The sequence below is a fragment of the Cetorhinus maximus genome, chromosome 11 (assembly GCF_964194155.1).
Source record: "Cetorhinus maximus chromosome 11, sCetMax3.hap1.1, whole genome shotgun sequence".
Classification (NCBI taxonomy): domain Eukaryota; kingdom Metazoa; phylum Chordata; class Chondrichthyes; order Lamniformes; family Cetorhinidae; genus Cetorhinus; species Cetorhinus maximus.
Window position 1 is genome coordinate 6,534,798 of NC_135889.1, and position 22,898 is coordinate 6,557,695.

Below are 22,898 nucleotides of genomic sequence, written 5' to 3' on the forward strand. Positions count from 1 at the left end.
ATTTTTTTTTGTACCCGCTCCAAATCCTTCATGTCCTTTTTAAAGTTGTGGTGCAAAGAATTAGACTGCAGCTGCCATCCAACTATTCTTTTATTTAGGCTTTTTAAAATCTGCCGGAGCTCTTGTTGGGCAGTGGGTAGCGAGTCCCGCTCCAGGACTTGATGGCCAAGGGAAGGTGTGTTCGTGATGCAGCAAACAGGTTGAGTATCAACCTGTAAATCCTTCCAACACATGCTAATGGCAGGTGGTAAGAGCGGGAGAGATTTCTGATCAGCCATGTGATGGGAAGAAAATTGGAGCCTCTACTATCGCTATCCATAGTTCCAAACTGTAATCTACATGTGCAAGTGCATTTTGCCACAGCAACTCAGACTCCCTGAGTGAGCTGTAACACAACACCAGCGTATAAAGTTGTTAAGACCGAATCATCCTATAAAATAGCCTTGGATAGTTCTGATATTCTCAGAGTTACATCTAAATCCTGTATGTATAAGTAGACTGTTTATGTTTTGTCCTGAGATTATGTTGTGAAGCTGTTTTGAGTCTTTGGTATATTAAGCTAATAACACTGAATGTGAAACCGAGAGTGAAGATCATGGAGGGGGTAACATAATGGCCTTTTCGTCACAGATTTGGTCCATTGTGTCTGCACCGGTCTCCGAATGAGCAATTCACCTAGTGCCATTCCCCTACCTTCTCTCCGTAACCCTGCGCGTTCCTCCTTTTCAGATAATAGTTTGAATGCTTCGATGGATCCTGCCTCCACCACAATCTCAGGCAGTGCATTCCAGATCTTAACCACTTACTGCGTGAATTTTTTTTCTCATGTCTCTTTTGGTTCTTTGGAAGCAAGGCCGTTGTAATGCGAGGTTGGGAGATGAAGAAGGCAGACATCTAGAACATTGAGCTCACCAAACTGTAATTTGATTATTTTCAATGGCAAAGCATCCTTTGTAATGTTGGTGTTGGTTGTGCGTATGCAACATTTAGGTTTTCATAAACAGCAAACATTTGACTCTGTGTCCAATAATTCATCCTTGGCACAGGGGCAAGGTTCATGTGCCTAGATCTTTGAAGGTGATAGGACATGAGAACTTCGGCTTTATAAATAGAGGAACTGAGTACAAAAGCAGGGAAGTTATGCTGAACCTTTATAAAATTCTGGTTAGGCCTCAACTGTGTCCAGTTCTAGTCACCACACTTTAGAAAGGGTGTGAGGGTCCTTGAGAGGGTGCAGAGGAGATTTACTAGGCTGGTTCTAGGGATGAGAGATGTGCGCTACAAGTTTAGGTTGTAGAAGTTGGGGTTGTTCCCCTTGGAGCAAAGGAGGTTGAGAGGAGATTTGATAGAAATGGACAAGATTCATGTTTAAATAAGGTAGACAAAGGAAAGCTGATCTCATTAGCTGATGGCATAAGGGCAAGGGGGCCTTGCCCTGAAGAAGAGTCATATTCAACTTGAAACGTTAGCTCTGTTTTTCTCTCCACAGCTGGTACCAGATCTGCTGAGTATTTCCAGCAATTTCTGTTTTATTACAGATTTATAGCTTTGAGCAAGAGATGTGGGACAGAGGGGTGAGTGAATGTGAGGAAAAACTTTTTTTTGATGATGACCTAAAATTCGCTGCCTGCAAGGGTGGTGGATGTGGAGATGATCAATGATTTGAAAAGGAAATTAGATGGGCACTTGAGGGAAATAAACGTGCAGGGCAATGGGATAGTGTGGGGGAATGGGGCTAACTCGGTTGTTCTACAGAGAGCCAACATGGACACGATGGGCTGAATGGGCTCCTTCAGCATCACAATGACTACAAAATTCACATTCGTAGGAACATAGAAATTAAGAAAGACCAAGGTCCATCTAGTTTGCTTTTGGTGGTCGCATGTTACAATGATCTAATGGATTTGTTGATAATCATCACAATTAATCTCTGTTGGTTAGTCTACAACAGACCCATTGGTGGACAGCTTCAAGAACCATTGGTCCAAAGTCACTTTCCCCCACAAACATGCTACACTTACTGCAGGTCATGTCTCAAATTACTCACAAACCGCATCTCAAAATGTTATTTTCCAAAATAAACCTTACCTATTTTGCATTTGAATGAATCAGTACTAACTGCTTCCACCAGCTACCAAGGGAGCCCATTCCACAAGTTGACCATTCGCTCACTGAACTATTATTTTTGCAGTTTAGTTTTGAATTCAATCCCCTTCAAGCACAGGCTGTTTCCTCTGTCTCTACTGTTTTGAACAAGTTGAAACTGCTCACAATATCCAGCCCCTTCAGAATCCGTTATTAAGACAGTTATATCTTCTCTAAACCTTCTCTTTTTCTACTGAGAACATGTCCCATCCTAAAATCACCTCTTCCCACATGATACTCAGTTCCATGGCTACCCATCTCCTGCCCTGTGAGCCAACGGGCGATCCCTTCAGTCCAATCTCATCAAGGAGAATCTTGAAGATGTGCTTCCAGGAATTCCTGGACTCTTCTCCTCCCACTGTTTCTTCAGACCTTCCTTATCACCTGTCGGAGCGACAAGTGGTAGACACAAAGATGGCTTGAGGAAAACGCAAACCTCTGGTAAGAGACCACTCCAGCTGAAAGCAGTAGTAGGAACACCACGCCCCTTACAAGCTGTGTCTCTGAACCCACTGCTACCTACAGATTCTGCTGGTGTTGTAAGTTGCACAGCAGTTCTCTACTCCCTGCATCCCCTTAATAACTTACTGCCCTGTTACACTGGTGTTACACACCTGACACCCCATGAATTTCAGCAGAATTCCTGTCCTGGTGATACGTCCCCGTAGATTTACACAGTTATTACTTGCATCAGCTTCTGGACAGGATATGCTTTAACTGGCGGGCAAGGGAGCTCATCTTACGTTTGTGCTGGTTGCAAGGGTAGATTGCCAAGGTATGTGTCTGTTAGAATCTTCCGCGTCTCAGTCTTATCACGCAACTTGTCTGCTATATGGTTTTAGATGAGCCAAAATTTCCTCCAATTAGATACCGGAAAGATAGAAGCCATTGTCTTCAGTCACCCCATCCACCGACTCCATCTTTCTCCTTGGCCACTGTCTGACTGTTGCAATCTTGGCATCCTGTTTGATCCTGAGCTGTGCTTCTGACCCGTTACCCTTTCCTTTGCCAAGGATGTTTGATGATGCAGTTTAGATGGGGTCTTTAACTCATCCTGTACTTTCATCTCCATAACATCGCCCATTTCTGCTCCTGCTTCAGCTCATCTGCTGCTGAAACTCTCTTCCTTTGTTTTGTTGCTCCTAGATTTGATTGTTTCAGCCCTCTCTTGATTGATTTTCTGATTTTGCACCTTGCATCCTCCATAGACTTGAGCTCGTCCAAAACTCTGCTACCTGTATCCTAACCCCCACTCACCTGTCACCCCTGTATTTGCTGACCTACGTTGGCTCCTGGTCTGGCAATGACTCTCTTTTAAAATTCTCACACTTGTCTTTCAAATCCCACCATGGCCTTCCCCTTCTTCATCTCTGTAACTTTCTACTACCTTCTGAAGGCTCTGCAGTCTCCCAATTCTGGCCTCTTGCGAATCTCCTGTTTTCTTTCCTCCATCATTGATGGCTGTAGCTTCAGCTGCCACGTCCCTAAATTCTGGAATTCTGCCCTTAAGCCCCTCCACTATCCCTACCCCTCTGTCCACCTTTAAGAAACTCCTCAAGATATTTGAGATGTGATAATTGCTCCAGTAAAGTGCCTTGGGGCATTGTGGAATGTGAAAGGCACTTTATAAATGTATGTTATTATTGTTTCAGGGTGATATACCTGTTGTGGCAGTGCTTTAGTTTGTGTGTTCGTTGTTGGAATTTCTGAATGTTCCTCACAAGCTGATGCACCAGATTCTCCAATGTAGTGAGCATCCTGACTTTGTATAACAGTCACTGAATGTCAGTGATCTATTGGTGTTGTCTGTATGATAGTCAATTGCAGCTGATTGTGCTTATGGTTTCAAGGTGAGACCTCATCTGTTCCTTTGCGGCCTGAAAGTATTTTCTAGGGTCATTCTTTAACTCAGGGGTCAGTATTATTTACCCAGAGAGCATTGCTGAAAAAAGAGACATTTTTTGTCAAAGCTTTTCATCTTGCACCCTTGAGGCAATTGGCAAGAATACCAAATGTAAAGGGAATAACAATTTATATTATATGGAAAGAGAGTACTGATTGGTTGGCAAGTGACACTGATTGGTAGAGGCATTGTGATGGAGAATGCACCTGTTGATGGTAACTGCCAGTTAACTGCCAAGCATTGTTTGCAATTTAAACCCTGCAGCTTAACTCTGGTCAAGGCATTGCACTGAGGAGTGAACCAGTGAATGGCTGTCACTTATTTTGTTTAAGCTGAAATAGGCACAATGTTCTTTCTGTCTGCAAAGAACAGGGCCCTGTGTATTAATAAATGTAGCTTCCAGTGCACACAAATGCACCACATTGCGAGCCTGGCTGACAATCTTAAATTAACAACATCAACAAAATGCATGCCGTTCTTAATGACCGGGCCAAATTTGTATCCATTGGACCTGCCACTCAACATGACCGGACAGCCTTGCTTGAAAGTAAGCTAAAAAACCGCTTGCTGAACTTGTGTAAGAGTGATGAGCTGCTGTGTGATATATATGACAGTGTTCGTCCTTACGACTCACTGCGTTTGCATATGTATGAGTTGCCCAAGACACACACAAGTGATGTCCTTTTATGCCATATCTTATCTATGACCGGTTCTGCACAACATGAATTGGACAAATTGTTACAACCGGTTTTGAGCAAGTTTTCCACATACACGGTGAAGGATTCCTTCACATTTGTGAAGAGCATACAGAACTTGCATTTCGAAAGCAATGCCCTGTCCATGTGCTCATTTGACATTGCTAGCCTATTCACCAATGTTTCACTTAAGGAAACCATAGATATTTGCGCTGCAGCACTATATCATAGCAATCTAAGCTTGCCATCATTGCGTGAATCAGTATTCATCGAACTTATGAACTTAGCAACTCGTGCAGTTGAGTTCAGTTTTAATGACACCATGTATGCCTAAATAGATGGTGTTGCCTCGGGATCCGCTCTAGGCCCAGCTCTCACAAACACCTTTGTTGAGTTCCAAGAGAAACGTACCTTTGATGGAATGACACCAAACCTCCTACTCTTTGCATATTTATGAAACCTAGATGATGTGTTTGCTATATTTAAATCTGTAGCTGCATGTAATAATTTCCTTGCATGTCTTAATGGGCTCCATCCTGTGCTCAAATCCACCTTTGAAATGGGGCAGTCAAGTGAACTCCCCTTCCTTGATGTACTAGTTGAGAAATCTGCCAGGGGGTTCTCGACCACGGTCTACCGCAAGCCTATCTTCACTGCTCAATATACGCATTGGGGTTCTTACAGTTCCACGCGCTATAAGATTGGGCTTATTGGCAACTTCGTAAATTGGGCCCGATCCATTTGCTCACTATGCAAGCTTGATACCAAAATATGGTGCATCAAAGGCATCTTGGGAGATAATTGCTACCCTGATTAGATCATTTTGCGCTGTAGATCATGCAAACTCATGGATGGGCCTACAGCTATCACTTTCAGCCCTGAAGTGTCCTGTCCACCTCAGATTACGCTGGAAGGGAAAAAAATCTCAAAAATTTCAGCCACGGGTGAAGCTAGCTGTTTCATGCTGCAACTATGCAGTAGCAACATGAGTGGTATTTGCCACTAACAGGATGCTGCCGTCAAGTCAAAATAACGCTCTGCCTATCACAGAAATGAGTAATGTGGTATATGAATTTCAGAGCCAATGTGTTGCTAGGTATGTAGGCCGTATGTCCCAAAGGATCGTATCAAACAGCACGTCCCTTCTGTTGTTCGCAACAGGCAAGGTACAGACTATACCCAACCAGCCTGTCCCAACAAAACTCAAAGCACGGTGTCCAACATTAGATATGATTCCATAATTGGACAACATTTGCCAACTAACCCTCAGTGCACTAAGAATTATGCTGACAACCAATTTAAGGTTGTCAGCTGGGCTCATAGTGTGGTGCATTTGCATGTGCTGGAAGTTACATATATTAAAACACAGGGCCCTGTTTTTTGCAGACAGAAAGAACATGTACTCACATTGGGCCTGTTTCAGCTAAACAAAATAAGTGAGAGCCATTTGCTGGTTCATTTCTCAGGGCTTTGAGTTAAGCTGCCGGGTTTAAATTTCAAACAATGCTCGGCAGTTAACTATCAGTCACCATCAACTGGTGCATTCTCCATGGCAATGCCTCTACCAATCAAAGCCCACATGCCAACCAATCAGCGCTCTCTTCTAATATAGCATAAATTGTTGTTCCCTTTACATTTGGCGTTCTTGCGAATTGTACTGATGAGTGCACGACGAAAAGCTTTGACAAAAAACGTCCCTTTTTTTCAGCAATACTCAAGTTCTGTACTATCAAATGACCAACTGGAGAGCCTTTTAGAAAACTTGCCTAAAATAAATCTATTTATATAACATTTCTAAACCAAATACTTGGTAAATTTCCAAGTGTATCTGGTACAGGTTGCCATCTGTAATCAAATATATTCCCGGAGATTTCCTCACATGACTTGCCCCCCCCCCCCACTGCTATTCCAGCCATTAGTCGGCCAACATGTCCATCCTTGTGACGCATGGCCTTCTTACGCCAATTGGAAAGCAAAAAGACTCATTACCCAATTGGAAGATGCTTGACTGTCAGCCAAACAGCCTTTTCTTCCCCGTTTTCAATATTTTTATATCTGGTAAAGAAAAACGTTCAAAGAAAATGACAAGAAACAATTTTTTAAATGTTAGGAAGATTTTTCTTCAGGTTTGCGCACAGCAGTGTCCTAATTCCTGGAGATTGGTCATAATTCCTGGAGATTCCGGGCAATCCTGGAGGCTTGACAACCCTAATCTGGTAGAATGCATATATAATACAAGAATTCAATATTTGTATTTTATTTATCAATAAAAAATTAAATAAAATACATTTACCTTTGAATAGTCATGTTTTTTTCAGTACAGTAGTGAGATGTTCAAAAGAGCAAGATGTCAAATCAGTTTGGGTAGAGATAAGAAATTGGAAAGGGAAGAGGTCACTCTGGGGGTAGTTTATGGGCCCTCTAACAGTAGTCATACTGTTGGATGGAGTATACAGGAAGAAATAAATGGGGCGTGTAAGAAACGTACTGCAATAGTCATGGGTGATTGCAATCTTCATGTAGATTGGACAAATCAGATTGACAAAAGAAGCCTGGAAAATGAGATCATAGTGTGTATTTGGAACAATTTCTTAGAGTGGTATGTTCTAGAGCTAACAAGGGAGCAGGCTATTATTGACTTGGTAATATGCAAAGAGGCAGGATTAATCAATACCCTCATAGTAAAGGAGCCTCCAGGTGACAGCGATCATAATATGATAGAATTTCATGTTCCATTTAAAGCTGAGAAGTGTGGGTCAAAGACTAGTGTTTCAAACCAGAATAAAGGTAATAATAAGGATATGAAGGCAGAGTTGGCTAAAGTGAACTGGGAAACCAGTTTAAAAGATATGATAGCAGAGATGGAGTGGCAGACTTTTAAGGAGATATTTAATCACTCTCAGCAAAGATTTATCCAGTGAGAAAGAAAGATTCTTTGAGAAGGATGCATCATCCATGGCTAGATATGGAAGTTAAGGATAGTATCAAATTGAAAGATAAACTGTACAATTCTGCCAAGGTTAGTGGCAGGTCAGAAGATTGGACAGAATTTAGTAATCAGCAAAGAAAGGCTTAAAAAAATAGAGGCAAAAATTAGAGAATGAGAGAAAGCTGGCTAGAAATATAAAAATGGATAATAAGCGTTTCTACGGGTATTTAAAAAGAAACAGAGTAGCTAAAGTAAGTGCTGGTTCTCTATAAAGTGAGTTTGGACAATTAATAATGGACAATAAGGAAATAGCGGAAGCGTTGAACAGGTTTTTTTTGTGTCTGTCTTCACTGTAGAAGACTCAGAAAACTTCCCAAAGATACTTGAAAATCAAGAGATGAAAAGGAGAGAGGAATTTAAAGCAATCACCATCACCAGGGAAAAGGTACTGGGGTCTAATAGTTAGGCCTAAAGGCTGACAAGTCTCCAGAACCTGATGGCCTGCATCCTAGGGTCTGAAAAGAAGTGGCTGTAGAGAGAGTAGAGGCATTGGTTATAATCTTCCGAAATTACTTAGATCCTGGAAGGGACCCAGCAGATTGAAAAATAACAAACATAACACATTTATCCAAGAAAGGAGGGAGGCAGAAAGCAGGAAGTTATGGGCCAGTTAGCCTAACATCTGTCTTAGGGAAATTGCTGGAAACCATTATTAAGGAGATTATAGCAGGATATTTAGAAAATCATAATGGGATCAGGCAGAGCCAATGTGGGTTTGTGAAAGGGAAATCATGTTTAACTAATTTATTAGAGTTCTTTGAGGAAGTAACAAATAGCATGGATAAAGGGGATCCTGTAGATGTGGTGCACTTGGATATCCAAAAGGCATTTCAGGGTGCCATATCAAAGGTTGTCACACAAAATAAGAACTCATGATACAGGGGGTAACATATTAGCGTGGATAAAGGATTGGTTAGCTAACAGGAAGCAGACAGTAGGGATAAATGGGTCACTTTCAGGTTGGCGAGCTGTAACTAATGGGGTGCCACAGAGATCAGTGCTGGGGCCTAAGTTATTTACAACCTATATCGATGACTTGGATGAGGGGACCGAATGTATGATAGCTAAATTTGCCAATGATGCCAAGATAGATAGGAAAATAAGTTGTGAAGAGGGCATAAGGAATCTGCAATGGTTAAATGAGTGGGCAAAAATTTGGCAGATGGAGTATAATGTGGGAAAATGTGACCTTGTCTAGTTTGGTAGGAAGCATTTAAAAAACAGTATATTATTTAAATGGAAAGAGATTACAGAACTCGATGGTACAGCAGGACCTAGGTGTCCTGGTACATGACTCATAAAAAGTTAGTATGCAAGTACAACAAGTGATTAGGAAGGCAAATGGAATGTTGACATTTATTGCAAGGGGAATGGAATATAAAAGTAGGGAAGTTTTACTACAGCTGTACAGGGCCTTGGTGAGACCACGTTTTGAATACAGTGTACAGTTTTGGTCTCCTTATTTGAAAAAGGATATAATTGCATTAGAAGCCATTCAGAGAAGGTTCAACTTATTCCTGAGATGAAGGGGTTATTTTATGAAGAAAGGTTGAAGAGGCTGGAGGAAGAATGTGCAGGGTTATACGGAGAAGGTGGGGGAATGGAACTAGGTTAAATTTCTCATTTGGAGAGTTGGTGCAGACACAAGGGCTGAATGGCCTTCTGAGCTGTAACAATTCTGTGATTCTGATTCTATTGGACCGACACCCTTTGTAATTTAGAAGAATGAGAGGTGATCTTATTGAAAGAGATAAGATCCTGAGGAGACTTGATAGGGTGGACACTGGGAGGATTTTTCCTCTTATGGGAGAGACTAGAACTAGGGAACATAGTTGAAAAAAGAGGTCTCCCTTTTAAGGTGGAAATGAGAAGAATTCCTTTCTCTCAGAGGGTCGTGAGTCTGTGGAATTCTCTTCCCCAGAAAGCAATGGAGGCTGGGTCATTGAATTTATTCAAGGCTGAGTTGGATAGATTTTTGATAGACAAGGGAGTCAAGGGTTATCGACAGTGGGGGGTTGGCAGGCAGGAAAGTGGAGTTGAGACCACAAACAGATCAGCCATTATCTTATTGAATGGCTGAGCAGGCTCGAAGGGCCAAATTGCCGCCTACTGCTCCTAAGTTCTATGTTCCTATGTTGACTTTTTTAAAAGTATAATTTTGTCAGTAAAGTCATCTTTAAAACAAACCTCAACTTAGGATATGTAGAATTAAGGCAACTGTTTTCAGCTCTTGATTCCCATGACAAAAAAGCTGGCATATTCAGAATAAACAATAAAGTTCACAACCATCAAACTTATTCCTCAAACCAAGGCATTATCTATAAACATAATATAGGTATACTGCTCAAACAAGTTAATTTAGAGCCCAATGATGTTTGTGGTTAAAATAATCATTTGAAACCTTAAAGTGCAGCATAATGATTAGCCTTTTAGTCCTGCAATAAAAACATGGCTCTTACTTTTCTTGACTTAGTTTTTTTAAGCTTTATTTATGTTAATGCAATCCATTTGAAAAAGTTTGGGAGCTGTTTAAGAGGCGTATGTGGCTTCAGAGCTGAAGATTCCAGACCTCTGACCTGACAAGTACAGTCAGCCTGTTACAAATGGCATATACTGTTGCTGTGGCTTGTGGTTTGGGTGCTATGGATGCAGACTTTCCCTTTATGCAAATTGGTCAGTTAAATTGCTGAATAATGATATGCTCCTTCCTTCCTTTGGATTAGTTTGTGGTTATTTTAGCTGAAATCTCCCTTGACTTGCAGTTATTAGTAATTTGTCAGCTCCTGGGTGTACCTGTTACCTCACTATTATTATAGTCAGTTCCTGGGGTGTGTGACTGTTGTCAGGGTATATGCTGGCTCCAAGGGATGATACAGGCTGCTATGGTGAGTACTGGTTACTGGGGGAATGATGGTTGTTTAGGTGTGTGTTGGTTGCTAGGGGGTGAGTGCTGGTTGCTAGGGTGATTATTGGTTGCTTGGGGGAATGATAATTGCTATGGTGAGTTCAAGTTGCTGGGGGGGTGGGATGATGGTTGCTATGGTGTGTTGAGGTTGGTAAGGAGGCTGATGGTTGCTCAGGTAAGTGCTGGTTGTTAAGGTGGATGTTGGTTGCTAGGGTGAGTGCTGGTTCCTGGAATATGATAGTTGCTAGGTTGAGTGCTTGTCGTTGGGAGTTATGTTTGTTGGGGTAAATTCTGGTTGCTAGGGTTTAGGGTGAGTGTTGAGTACTGGGGTATACTGACTCCTAGGGGAGATGATGGTTGCTAGGTTGAGTGTTGGTTGCTAGGGGGATGCTGGTTGCTAAGGGGGGTGATGGTTCTCAGGGTGAGTGATGATTGGTATGGTGAGAGCTGGGAACAGGGGGATGATGGTTGCTAAGCTGAGTGCTGGTTGCTCGGGTGGATGATTGTTGCTGGGGTGAATGTGGTTGCTGGAGGATGATGGTTCCTAGTGTGAGTGGGGTGGATAATAGTTGCTAGGGTGTGCTGGTTGCTAGGGGAGCTGCAGATTGCTAGGCAGACACTGGTTGCTAGATAAATGATTGTTGGGGTGAATGATGGTTGTTAGGGTGAGTGCTGGGCGATGGTTGCTAAGATGATTGTTGGTTGCTAGGTAGATGATGGTTGCTAGGGCGAGGGCTGGTTGCTGGGGGGATGATGGTTGCTAGGTTAAGTATTGGTTTCTAGGGATGATGGCTGTTAGGGTGGGTGCTGGGTGCTAAGGAGTGGTGCTGGTTGCTGAGGAGGGATGCTGGTTGCTAGGGTAAGTGCTGTTGCTAAGGAGGGATGCTGGTTGCTAGGGTAAGTGCTGGTTGCTAAGGTAAGTGCTGGTTGCTAAGGATGCTGGTTGCTAGGGTAAGTGCTGTTCTAAGGAGGGATGATGGTTGCTAAGGAGGGATGCTGGTTGCTAAGGAGGGATGCTGGTTGCTAGGGTGGGTGCTGGTTGCTAAGGTAAGTGCTGGTTGCTGGGGGATACTGACGGCTAGGATGAGTGCTGGTTACTAGGGCATGTTGGTTGCTCGGGTAAGTGCTGGTTGCTAGGGAGGGATGCTGGTTGCCAGGGTGTGCTGGTTGCTAAGGAGGGGTGCTGGTGGCTGAGGAGGGGTGCTGGTTGCTAGGGTAAGTGCCGGTTGCTAAGGAGGGCTGCTGGTTGCTAGGGTAAGTGCCGCTTGCCAAGGAGGGATGCTGCTTGCGATGGGGGCTCTCCGGGCTGCCCGGAAGTGGCCCTGACCCCGCCCCTCCCCTCCCCGGGTTTCCGGTTCCGGTCCCGGTCCCGCATCCCCAGAGTCGGAAGATGTGGGCAAGATGGCGGAGCTGCAGATGCTGCTGGAGGAGGAGATCCCCGCGGGCCGCCGAGCGCTGCTGGACAGTTACCACAACCTGGACCGGGTGGCCGAGTACTGCGAGAACAACTACATCCAGGTGAGAGGGGGGAAGGGGTGATAGCGGCGGGGGGGGAGGGGAGAGGCTCCGACCGGGGAGTGGGGGGGTGGTGTGGGGGTCCCGGGCGGCTCGGCTCCCCCTCCCCGGACAGGCCGAGCCGGGCCTGGCCGGAGCTCCAGGCCGACCCCCCCCCCCCCCCGCTCTGACCTCTCCCCCCCCCAGGCGGGGGCCGGCTCTCCCACTGCCCTCGCCTTCCTGCTCCTTGCTCTGTGCCTGAGCCCGGGGTCCCCTTCCCCACTGGCCGGGGGGGTGTGGGGGGCTCTCAGCCTCCCTCAGCTTGGACCTGTTGTACCTTCCCCAACCTGTGTGTCTGCCTCTGATGTTATCAACATTTCAATCACTGCCTCTGACTGACTCTGTGCCTTTTCTCCAGAAATCAATATCTGCTTCACATTCTCTTGCATTTATTTTGTCTGATGTTTATAATTTTAAAAAATTTTATATATATATCTCTCTCTCTGACCGTGGTTCAATTCCCAATTCCGTGCTTTTAACTTTTATGGTTCTGTGCTTGGCGAAGGATCTGGCAGGGATTCTTGGTGGCTTTTAGGTTTTTATTTGTAAAATGCTGCTGCTGCTGTGGTGATGAGGGTGAATGTTCTGCTTGGCTGGGCTCAGCCACTGATCCTGGTGGATGAAATCCTACCTCCCGCGTTCGCATCTCCTGGAATAATTTGAGATCAGATCTTTTACCTCTCGCCCACCCTCTGAGCACCGCCCCCCCCCACCGCCCCCCTTCTCCCCACCCCGTCGCCCCCTTCTCCCCCCCCGCCGCCCCCTTCTCCCCCCCGCCGCCCCCTTCTCCCCCCCCGCCGCCCCCTTCTCCCCCCCCGCCGCCCCCTTCTCCCCCCCCCCGCCGCCCCCTTCTCCCCCCCGCCGCCCCCTTCTCCCCCCCCGCCGCCCCCTTCTCCCCCCCCGCCACCCCCTCCCCCCCCCCGCCGCCCCCTTCCCTCCCCCCGCCGCCCCCTTCTCCCCCCCCCCGCCACCCCCTCCCCCCCCCGCCGCCCCCTTCTCCCCCCCCGCCGCCCCCTTCTCTCCCCCCCGCCGCCCCCTTCTCCCCCACACCGCCCCCATTTCACCCCCCCACGGCCCTCCTCCCATGGCCCGCACAGCCCCCGCCCCCCCTCCCCCACCAGCGCCCACTTGCCCCTCCCCCGCCAGTGCCCACTTGCCCCGCCAGCGCCCCCTCGCCCCTCCCCCGCCAGCGCCCCCTCGCCCCTCCCCCGCCAGCGCCCCCTCGCCCCTCCCCTGCCAGCACCCCCTTGCCCCTCCAGCCAGCGCCCCCTTGCCCCTCCAGCCAGCGCCCCCTTGCCCCTCCAGCCAGCGCCCCCTTGCCCCTCCAGCCAGCGCCCCCTTGCCCCTCCAGCCAGCGCCCCCTTGCCCCTCCAGCCAGCGCCCCCTTGCCCCTCCAGCCAGCGCCCCCTTGCCCCTCCAGCCAGCGCCCCCTTGCCCCTCCAGCCAGCGCCCCCTTGCCCCTCCAGCCAGCGCCCCCTTGCCCCTCCAGCCAGCGCCCCCTTGCCCCTCCAGCCAGCGCCCCCTTGCCCCTCCAGCCAGCGCCCCCTTGCCCCTCCAGCCAGCGCCCCCTTGCCCCTCCAGCCAGCGCCCCCTTGCCCCTCCAGCCAGCGCCCCCTTGCCCCTCCAGCCAGCGCCCCCTTGCCCCTCCAGCCAGCGCCCCCTTGCCCCTCCAGCCAGCGCCCCCTTGCCCCTCCAGCCAGCGCCCCCTTGCCCCTCCAGCCAGCGCCCCCTTGCCCCTCCAGCCAGCGCCCCCTTGCCCCTCCAGCCAGCGCCCCCTTGCCCCTCCAGCCAGCGCCCCCTTCCTCCTGCCAGCGCCCCTTGCCCCCACCAGCACCCCCCTCTTCCCCCCCCGCCAGTGCCCCTCCCCCTCTTCGTCCCCACCAGTGCCCCTCCCCCTCTTCCCCCCGCCAGTGCCCCCTCACCTCTCCTCCCCCCACAGCGCCCCCTCCCACCTCTTCCCCCCCCCTGCTAATGCCCCCTCCCCCACATGCCCGTGCAAACTCCCCAATAAAGAATTTTGCAAAACAATGATGGACGTGAACTGAAATATGCAGCGAGAGAGTGCTTGGGAGGCTGCATGCCATCAACGTCCAAAGACAGTGACTGAGTCAATGTGATTATCGTTTGGGTGAAGTTGGTGGGCCACTGTGGGTGAAAGCAAATGCTCTGGCTTGTTGTGCACAATGCCACTGAAACAGGAGAATGGAATCAAACACTGAACAGGAAACACCAAGCTTGTGCTGCAAAAAGAAAGCAGGAGAGCATGAATGAGGGAGCTGAATGGTGGTTTTGAACTTGGGGAGAGGAGGAATGTGTGTAGGATGGCTTCATTACAGCTGAGGGAGAGGGCAGTTCAGCGGAGTGCTGATTACAGTATTGAAGTGCGAGAGAAGAAACTTAATATTAGAGATGAATTAGGATGTTTTAACGGGAATTATGATCAACAAAGCACAATGATTGTGTCTCCCTGTTAAATGTTTTCAGGAATTTATTAAATTAATGCAGACATATAGAAACTTTAGGGAAAAATATTGCATTTCCCCATCACAATACATGTCTGTATTGTGGCTGTTGCAGGAATTGAATTTGTCTAAAAATCATACCTGTTGAATAATTTTGGTTTTTTTTCGCGTGTGCGTATCTTGTGAAACAGAGTTGCATACATTTCTTTCCCACCCCCTGAAGCTGCTGTCTCTTTACTGGGTTAAAGTTCATTCGAATTATGGGTCAAAGGCAGGTAAATAGGATTCAAGTGCAGATCAGCCATGATCTAATTGAATGGGGCTGAATGGCCACTTCGTGTTCTGATGATACTAGGTGAAAGGGGGTCAACAACAACAACAGTAACTTGTATTTATACAGCACCGATTGCATCATTAAAACCCGCAAGGTGTTTCCCAGGAGTGTTATGAGTCAAAATTGGACACTGAGCCACATAAGATAAAGTTAGAGCAGATGGCCAAAAGCTTGGTCAAAGAGGTAGCTTTTAAGGAGTGACTTCGAGGAGAGATTTAAGGGAATTCCAGAGTTTAGGGTCCAAGCAGCTGAAGGCACAGCCCCCCCCACCCCCCAATTCTGGAGCCATTAAAATGGGGATGCTTGAAGCCAGAATTAGATGAGGGTTGTGGAGCTCGAGATTACAGAGATGGTGAGGGGTGAGGCCTTGGAGGAATTTGAAAACAATGAAGAGAATTTTAAAATCGAGATGTTGCTTACCGGGTGCCAATGTAGGCCAATGAGCAGAGGGGTAATGGAATTTGGTGTGAGTAAGGGCATGGGCAGCAGAGTTTTTGGATGATCTCAAGTTTATGAAGGTGGAAGGTGAAAGACCAGCAAGGAGTGCATTGGAATAGTCAAGGCATGAATGAGGGTTTCAGCAGCTGAAGGATGGGTGAAATCAAGTGGTTAGGGAGGTGGAAATAGGTAATGTTCGCGATGGTGCAAGTATGCGATGGGAAGCCCATCTTGAGTTCAAATATGACGCCAAGGTTGCGAGCTGTCTGGTTTAGCCTTCGACAGTTGCCAGGGAAAGAGAGAAAGTTTATAGCAGGACTGGATACAATGGCCTCGGTCTTCCCAGTGTTGGAGGAAATTTCTGCTCACCCAGCACTGTATGACGGACAAGCTGTCTGATAATTTAGCAACAGTGAAGGTGTCAAAGAGGTGTAGGGGTGAGGTAGAGCTGAGTGTTGTCAGCATACTCGTGAAAACTGATGCTGTTTTCGGATGATTTCACAGAGGGACAGCGTATAGATGAGAAATAGGAAGGAGCCAAGGATAGATCCTTGGAGTTAATGGTGCAAGAGCGGGAAGAAAAACCATTGCATCTGATTCTCTGGCTATGGTTAGACAGATAAGAATGGAACCAGATGAGATCCCACCCAGCTGGACGACAGTGGACAGATGTTGTCGGCGGATGGTGTGATCAACCGTGTCAAAGGCTGCAGACAGGCCAAGAAGGATAAGGAGAGAAAGTTAACCTTTGTCACAGTCACACAGGATGTCATTCAGAGCCAAGGCTGAACTTATCTTCTCTGCATGTCCATGCGGATCACTGGATAGTGATGAGTGGGAATTCCATGATTTTATTTATACTTCACATCCCTAATCCAGGGTTGCTGATCCTAACTGCACTCCTACTGTTCCTAGCCAGCTAAGAGAGAGAGGGGATCAGATCTGGTGTGCATCAGTTGCACGTCTTTTTTACTCTCTGACCCACCTGACGAATAAACATTTCAGTCCATCTTTAGAACCTTCATTTCATTTGCTAAGATTTGGAGTTATTCTGAAATTTGCATGAAAATTTTTCCAACTCTGTTCAGTGTAACAATGTGATTGCGGTTGTACTGGGGGCTGGAACACACATTCCCAATTGCGAAAAAGATCCTGAAAGTCATAATCTGAACTTGTAACTCAATAAAACTTCAATGGTAGATTACACCTTTTTTCTGTGTCGTGTTGATTATTTTACAGTGTCGTTTTTGGGAGATGGAGGGATGCAATGCTTTGTTTGCAATTTGGTTTTGAATTGATTTAAAGTTGCAAGAGGAATGTATTAAACTATAAAGGATGTGTGTGTATGTATTGTGCAACCACAGGCTCAGTATGATAGTCCAGTCTACCCCTCTTGCCAGCTTAGCCAGATAGGGTAGAGTGCATCATTCACTATTTAATTAAAACCTGCTCTCAATCATAAATCAATTCCAACCTAATCCAGATTGGAAAATGCTAAATCTCATTCCACCCATTTTAAAGCTTCTCTCTTCCTCACTATCAGTGTTATGCAGTATGAGCCACAACTCAAGACATTCAGTCCAGCAGCCTTGAGAAATGCAGCATGTAACTTTTCTGTTCAATCACATCTTGAAAGATTGTAATATTTTATTTTGTATTCTAGTATATCTTTGAACTTTGTGAGCTGTTAGTGCTGAATCAGGGCCAATTCTTTTTGGAGAGACTTTTTAAAGTTAATTTTGTACTCGTGAAAGTAAAGGATGTCTGCAATGGGGAATGTAGCTGTCCCATCAGACACTCCCAGGACAGGTACAGCACGGGGTTAGATACAGAGTAAAGCTCCCTCTACACTGTCTCCATCAAACACTCCCAGGACAGGTACAGCACGGGGTTAGACACAGAGTAAAGCTCCCTCTACACTGTCCCCATCAAACACTCCCAGGACAGGTACAGCACGGGGTTAGATACAGAGTAAAGCTCCCTCTACACTGTCTCCATCAAACACTCCCAGGGCAGGTACAGCCCGGGTAGATACAGAGTAAAGCTCCCTCTACACTGTCCCCATCAAACACTCCCAGGGCAGGTACAGCATGGGGTTAGATACAGAGTAAAGCTCCCTCTACACTGTCCCCATCAAACACTCCCAGGACAGGGTACAGAGACTCTTAATATTCTAAGAGAAACCTCATTTTAACCAATAGAGCTATACCACAAGATTTCATGTTTTTTAACAAAAAAAGCTTTATTGTATATAAAAGACTTAAACAAAACAAGCACTTAATTTAACAATATGGTTTATTGTATGTCATGCACTCTTACTACTTACTTCCCAAGAATTATCTTATACTTTGATATCTTAGAGTTATTTACTTCTGTTGGGACCACCCAAAAGTATGCCACGGTCCTCTGAAACTACTTCAGTTCTTCTCAGTTCCAGCTATTCTTAGAGGTAAAACTTTCATCTGCTGCCTCTTGAGTTTGTGGATGCCTCAGTCCCTTGTTCTGGCTGCCTTCTCAATACTTCCAAGCTAATCTGCTGGTTGCTTTATTTTGCCACAAGACTGAGAACCACTGTAGATTTTTCCATGAGCTTCAAACTAGGCAATCTTCCAACTTCCCCCTCATGAAACCCAAGCTGAGATTAGCGCCTACATGCATTCTGCCCAGTTATTGATGAAGTTAGCTTTTTCTCTTACAGTGCAGGCCTAATTGTCATTTATTTTGCCTATCTTAAGCTGCACCACACAAAATCCAACCTGCAACTTAAATATAACTCAAACACCCAGATAAATTGAAACCAGAGAATCTCGCTAAGCTGTATCTCCATGACAACATGGCATGCTCTGGAATGTCCTCAAACAATCCTTCAGGTTAAATACCCCTCTTTTACAATTTTTTCTTTGAGGAAAAATAAATGGTTTTTACAACCCTTCAGGGTTTACCAATTGCATTTAAAATAATTTAACTCCCCAAAACAGAAACATCTCTGTGGACTGCCCTCGCTGCAAGGATTGCAGACATCATGTCTCCACTAAAAAGCCCACAGATCGGACATCCGTGGTTGAAGTTTCTCCATCTGTTGTTTTATGATCTTACCTTTCCAGCTGTTAACCTCAAGTCATCATGGCTCCAACGTTTTAAGTGTAAGAGACTCCAAGTTGGTTTGAATTGCATTTACTTCAGGATTATTACCAGTTTCTCAACCAGGTACTCCCATTTTCTACAGTTACAATTTTAATTCCTGAAACCATAAGTTATATTCTAAGACATTATGAACTAAGTATACCAACTACAAAGCACAAGTCAGGAGTGTGATGGCATGCCCTCCACTTGCCTGGATGAGTGCAGCTCCAGCAACATCCAAGAAGCTTGACACCATCCAGGACAAAACAGCCCGTTCGATTGGCACCCTTTCCACCACCTTAAATAGTCACACTCTCCACCACTGACGCACAGTGGTAGCAGTGTGTATCATCTATACAATGCACTGCAGTAACTCCTCAAAGCTCCTTCAACAGCACCTTTCAAACCTGTGAGCTCTACCACCTAGAAAGACAAAGACAGCAGATGCATGGGAACACCACTTGCAATTTCACCTCCAAGCCACACACCATCCTAGCTTGGAACTATATCACCGTTCTTTCACTGTGGCTGGGTCAAAATCCTGCAACTCCCTCCTTAACAGCACTATGGGTGTACCTACACCACATGGACTGCAGCAGTTTAAGAAGGCGACTCAACACCACCTTCAAGAGCAATTAGGGATGAGCAATAAATGCTGGTCTAGCCAGTGACACCCACATGCCATGAACGAATTTTATAAAAAACCTATTCTTGACATTACCGAGTGAAGCTTCCTCTGCACTGCCCTAACATTGAGTGAACAGTTGAGATTGATGGGATGAAAGTTTTTGTTTTGTTGTATGGACTCTACAAAAATTAATTTTGGCAACTTTAATGGGGTGGGGAACCAGGATGATTTATCGGGGAGAAGAAACAAGATGCATAAAGGAATGGGAGTGACATTAGAATAGGGAATATTCCAGAAAAAGGGGGATTCAGATGGGAATGCAGGGTTGGAGTGTCATTCGTGTAAATGTATGAGTTGTGATAAACAGACCAAGGATTTATCCCCTTGAGCAAAGAAGATTAAGAGGTGATATAATTGAGGTATTTAAGATGATTAATTGGCTTGATCAGGTAACTAGAGGGAAACTATATCTTATGCTGATGGTAATCAAGAACAAGAGGGGACAGTCTTAATGTTGAAGCTCGGCTCTTCCGAGTTGATGTAGGAAGCATTTCCTCACAAAATGGCAGTGAAAATCTGGAACTGTGTCGTCCTGTCCCCCCACCCAAAGGAGAAGAGGAACTGGTATGTACTGTGGACCACTAAACAGTGTAAAGGACATGGAGGACCAAACCTGCAATCAAATTTCTGAAATATGTAAAAGCAGTAGTGACGGTATTGGGGCCTTCAATTATTCTTATATAGAAAAACGGTGTAAAGAAGAGAGAATTCCTAAAGTGCACGCAGGAAAACTTTTCTTGATCAGTATGTTTCCAACTCAGTGAAGGAGGAAACTGTGAAGGAACTGGTTCTGGGGAATGAAGTGGGCAAGTAGAAGATACTTCAGTAGAAGAACACCTGGGTAACAGCGATCATTAGTTTGAAAGTAATTTCAGAAAGGGATCAGGAGCAGTCCATGGTGAAGGTACTCGAGGTCTAATTTCAGTAGCTGAGAAGAAAATCTGTCCCAGGTGGATTGGAATCTAATATTGGCAGGTAAAACAGTAAATGAGCAATGGGAGACCTCCAAGGAGGAGATAGCTCGGTTACAAACTAAACACATTCCCACAAAGGGAAAACATAAAGCATCCAAAGGCCCCTGGATCACAAAGACATTGGGATTGAAATGAAACGGAAAAGGAGGCTTTTGATAAATATCGGATTCGTAATACAATAGAGAATCAAGCTGATTACAGAGAACTGAGAAAGGAAATGGAGGAGAGTGTATGAGAATAGCTTAGCAAAAGGAACTCGAGCCTTTTATAAACACGTGCAGAGGAAAAGAGTAGTCAAAGGAAGGGTAGGTCTGATTAGGGGCTGAAAATGATCTCTTGTGGAGACAGCACCTTCCAAACCCACAACCTCTATCACCTCGACGGACAAGGGCAGCAGATACATAGGAACACCACCACCTGCAAGTTCCCCTCCAAGACACTCACCACGCTGACTTGGAACTATATCACCACTCTTTCACTGTCACAGGCAAAATCTTGGAACTCCCTCCCTAATAGCACTGTGGGTGTATCTACACCACAGGGACTGCAGCAGTTCAAGAAGGCAGCTCACCACCACCTCAAGGGCAATTAGAGATGGGCGCTAAATGCTGGCCACACCCCATGAAAAAGTAAAAAAAAGAAGCTGTGACAGGTATTGAATGAGAACCTTGCATCTGTCTTCACAACAGAAGAGGATAATGTGCCAATGAAACGGAGGAGGTAGTCGGATATAAATAGATAAAGAACAGCTGCTTGTAAGGTCGGCAATTTTCAAGATATAAAAGTCAGCCAGTCCTGATGGTTGTTTATGGAAGTATGGGTGCAAATAGCAGTCTCTCACTGCAATTTTCTAGTTTTCCATCGATATGGAAGTGGTGCCAGAGGAATGGGCGATTGCAAATGTTACACAGCTCAAAAGAAAAGTGGTGTACATGAATTAGACTAAACATACGGGTGCAGCAAGCAATTAGTAAAGTTAATAGTATATGAGATTTTATTACAAAAAGATTGGAATATAAGAGTAAATAGATTTTAGTGCAATTGTACAGGGTCTTGGTGAGACCACAGCTGGACGACTGTGTGACATTTACCTAAGGGAGGAAATACTTACTTAGAGGGAGTACAACAACCAGAGAGGTGGTGGTGTAGTGGTATTGTCACCATCCCTGGGTATGTCCTGTCTCACCCACAAGACAGACCCAGCAGAGGTGGCGGCACAGTGGTATACGGGAGGGAGGGAGTTGCCCTCGGAGTCCTTAATATTGACTGCAGATCCCATGAAGTCTCATGACATCAGGTCAAACATGGGCAAGAAAACCTCCTGCTGATTACCACGTACCCCCCCCCCCCCCCCCCCCCCCAAACAGCTGATGGATCGGTACTCCTCCATGTTGAATATCACTTGGAGGAAGCACTGAGGGTGGCAAGGGCACAGATTGTACTCTGGGTGAGGGACTTAATGTCCATCACCAAGAGTGGCTTGGTAGCACAACTGGCAGAGCTGATTCAGCCCTAAAGGACATAGCTGCTAGACTGGGTCTGTGGCGGGTGGTGAGAGAACCAAGAGGAAAAAACATACTTGATCTCATCCTCACTAACCTGCCTGCCGCAGATGCATCTGTCCATGACAGTATCAGTAGGAGTGACCACTGTACAGCGCTTGTGGAGAGGAAGCCCCGTCTTCACGTTGAAAATGCCCTCCATCGTGTTGTGTGGCATTACCACCGTGCTAAATGGGATAGATTCCGAACTGATCTAGCAACTCAAGACTGGGCAATCACGAGGTGCTGTGGGCCATCAGCAGCAGAATTGTACTCATCCACAATCTGTAACCTCATGGTCTGGCATATCCCCCACTCTACCATTACCACCAAGCCACGGGATCAATCCTGGTTCAATGAACGGTGCAGGAGGGCATGCCTGGAGCAGCACCAGGCATACTTTAAAATGAGGTGTCAACCTGGTGAAGCTACAACACAGGACTACTTGCATGCCAAACAGCATAAGCAGCAAGTGATAGACAGCTAAGCGATCCCACAACCAACTGATCAGATCTAAGCTCTACAGCCCTGCCACATCCAGCCATGAATCGTTGTGGACAATTAAACAGCTCACTGGAGGAGGAGGCTTCATAAATATCCCCATCCTCAATGATAGAGGAGCCCAGCGCGTCAGTATTAAAGATAAGGCTGAAGCATTTGCTACCATCTTCAGCCAGAAATGTCGAGTGGATGATCCATCTCGGCCTCCTCCAGAGGTCCCCAGCATCACAGATGCCAATTCGATTCACTCCACGTGATATCAAGAAATGGCTAAAGGCACTGGATACTGCAAAGGCTATGGGCCCTGACAATATTCTGGCAATAGTACTAAAGACTTATGCTCCAGAACTTGCCGCGCCCCTAGTCAAGCTGTTCCGGTATAGCTACAACACTGGCATCTTCCCAGCAATGTGGAAAATTGCCCAGGTATGCCCTGTATACAAAAAGCAGGACAAATCCAACCCAGCCAATTACCGCCCCATCAGTCCACTCTCGATCATCAGTAAAGTGATGGAAGGGGTCATGGTGGTCTACAGCACAGAAAAAGGCCCTTCAACCCACCGAGCCTGCGCCGGTCAAACAATTAAACCTAACTTTCTAATCCCATTTTCCAGCACTAGGCTCATAGCCTTGTATGCCATGGCAT

The 22,898-nt window shown here is 46.0% G+C and overlaps 1 protein-coding gene across 1 annotated transcript in view; it reads left to right on the forward strand.

Annotated features, from left to right (window-relative positions):
* The first annotated feature begins 12,013 nt into the window (after positions 1-12,013).
* Positions 12,014-22,898, forward strand: part of abi2b (abl-interactor 2b) — a 131,492-nt gene continuing 120,607 nt past the window's right edge. Inside the window, exon 1 of the mRNA XM_078552777.1 lies at positions 12,014-12,155. Coding sequence (XP_078408903.1) covers positions 12,039-12,155 — 117 coding nt within the window. The 5' untranslated portion in view covers positions 12,014-12,038. The remainder of the gene's footprint in view (positions 12,156-22,898) is intronic.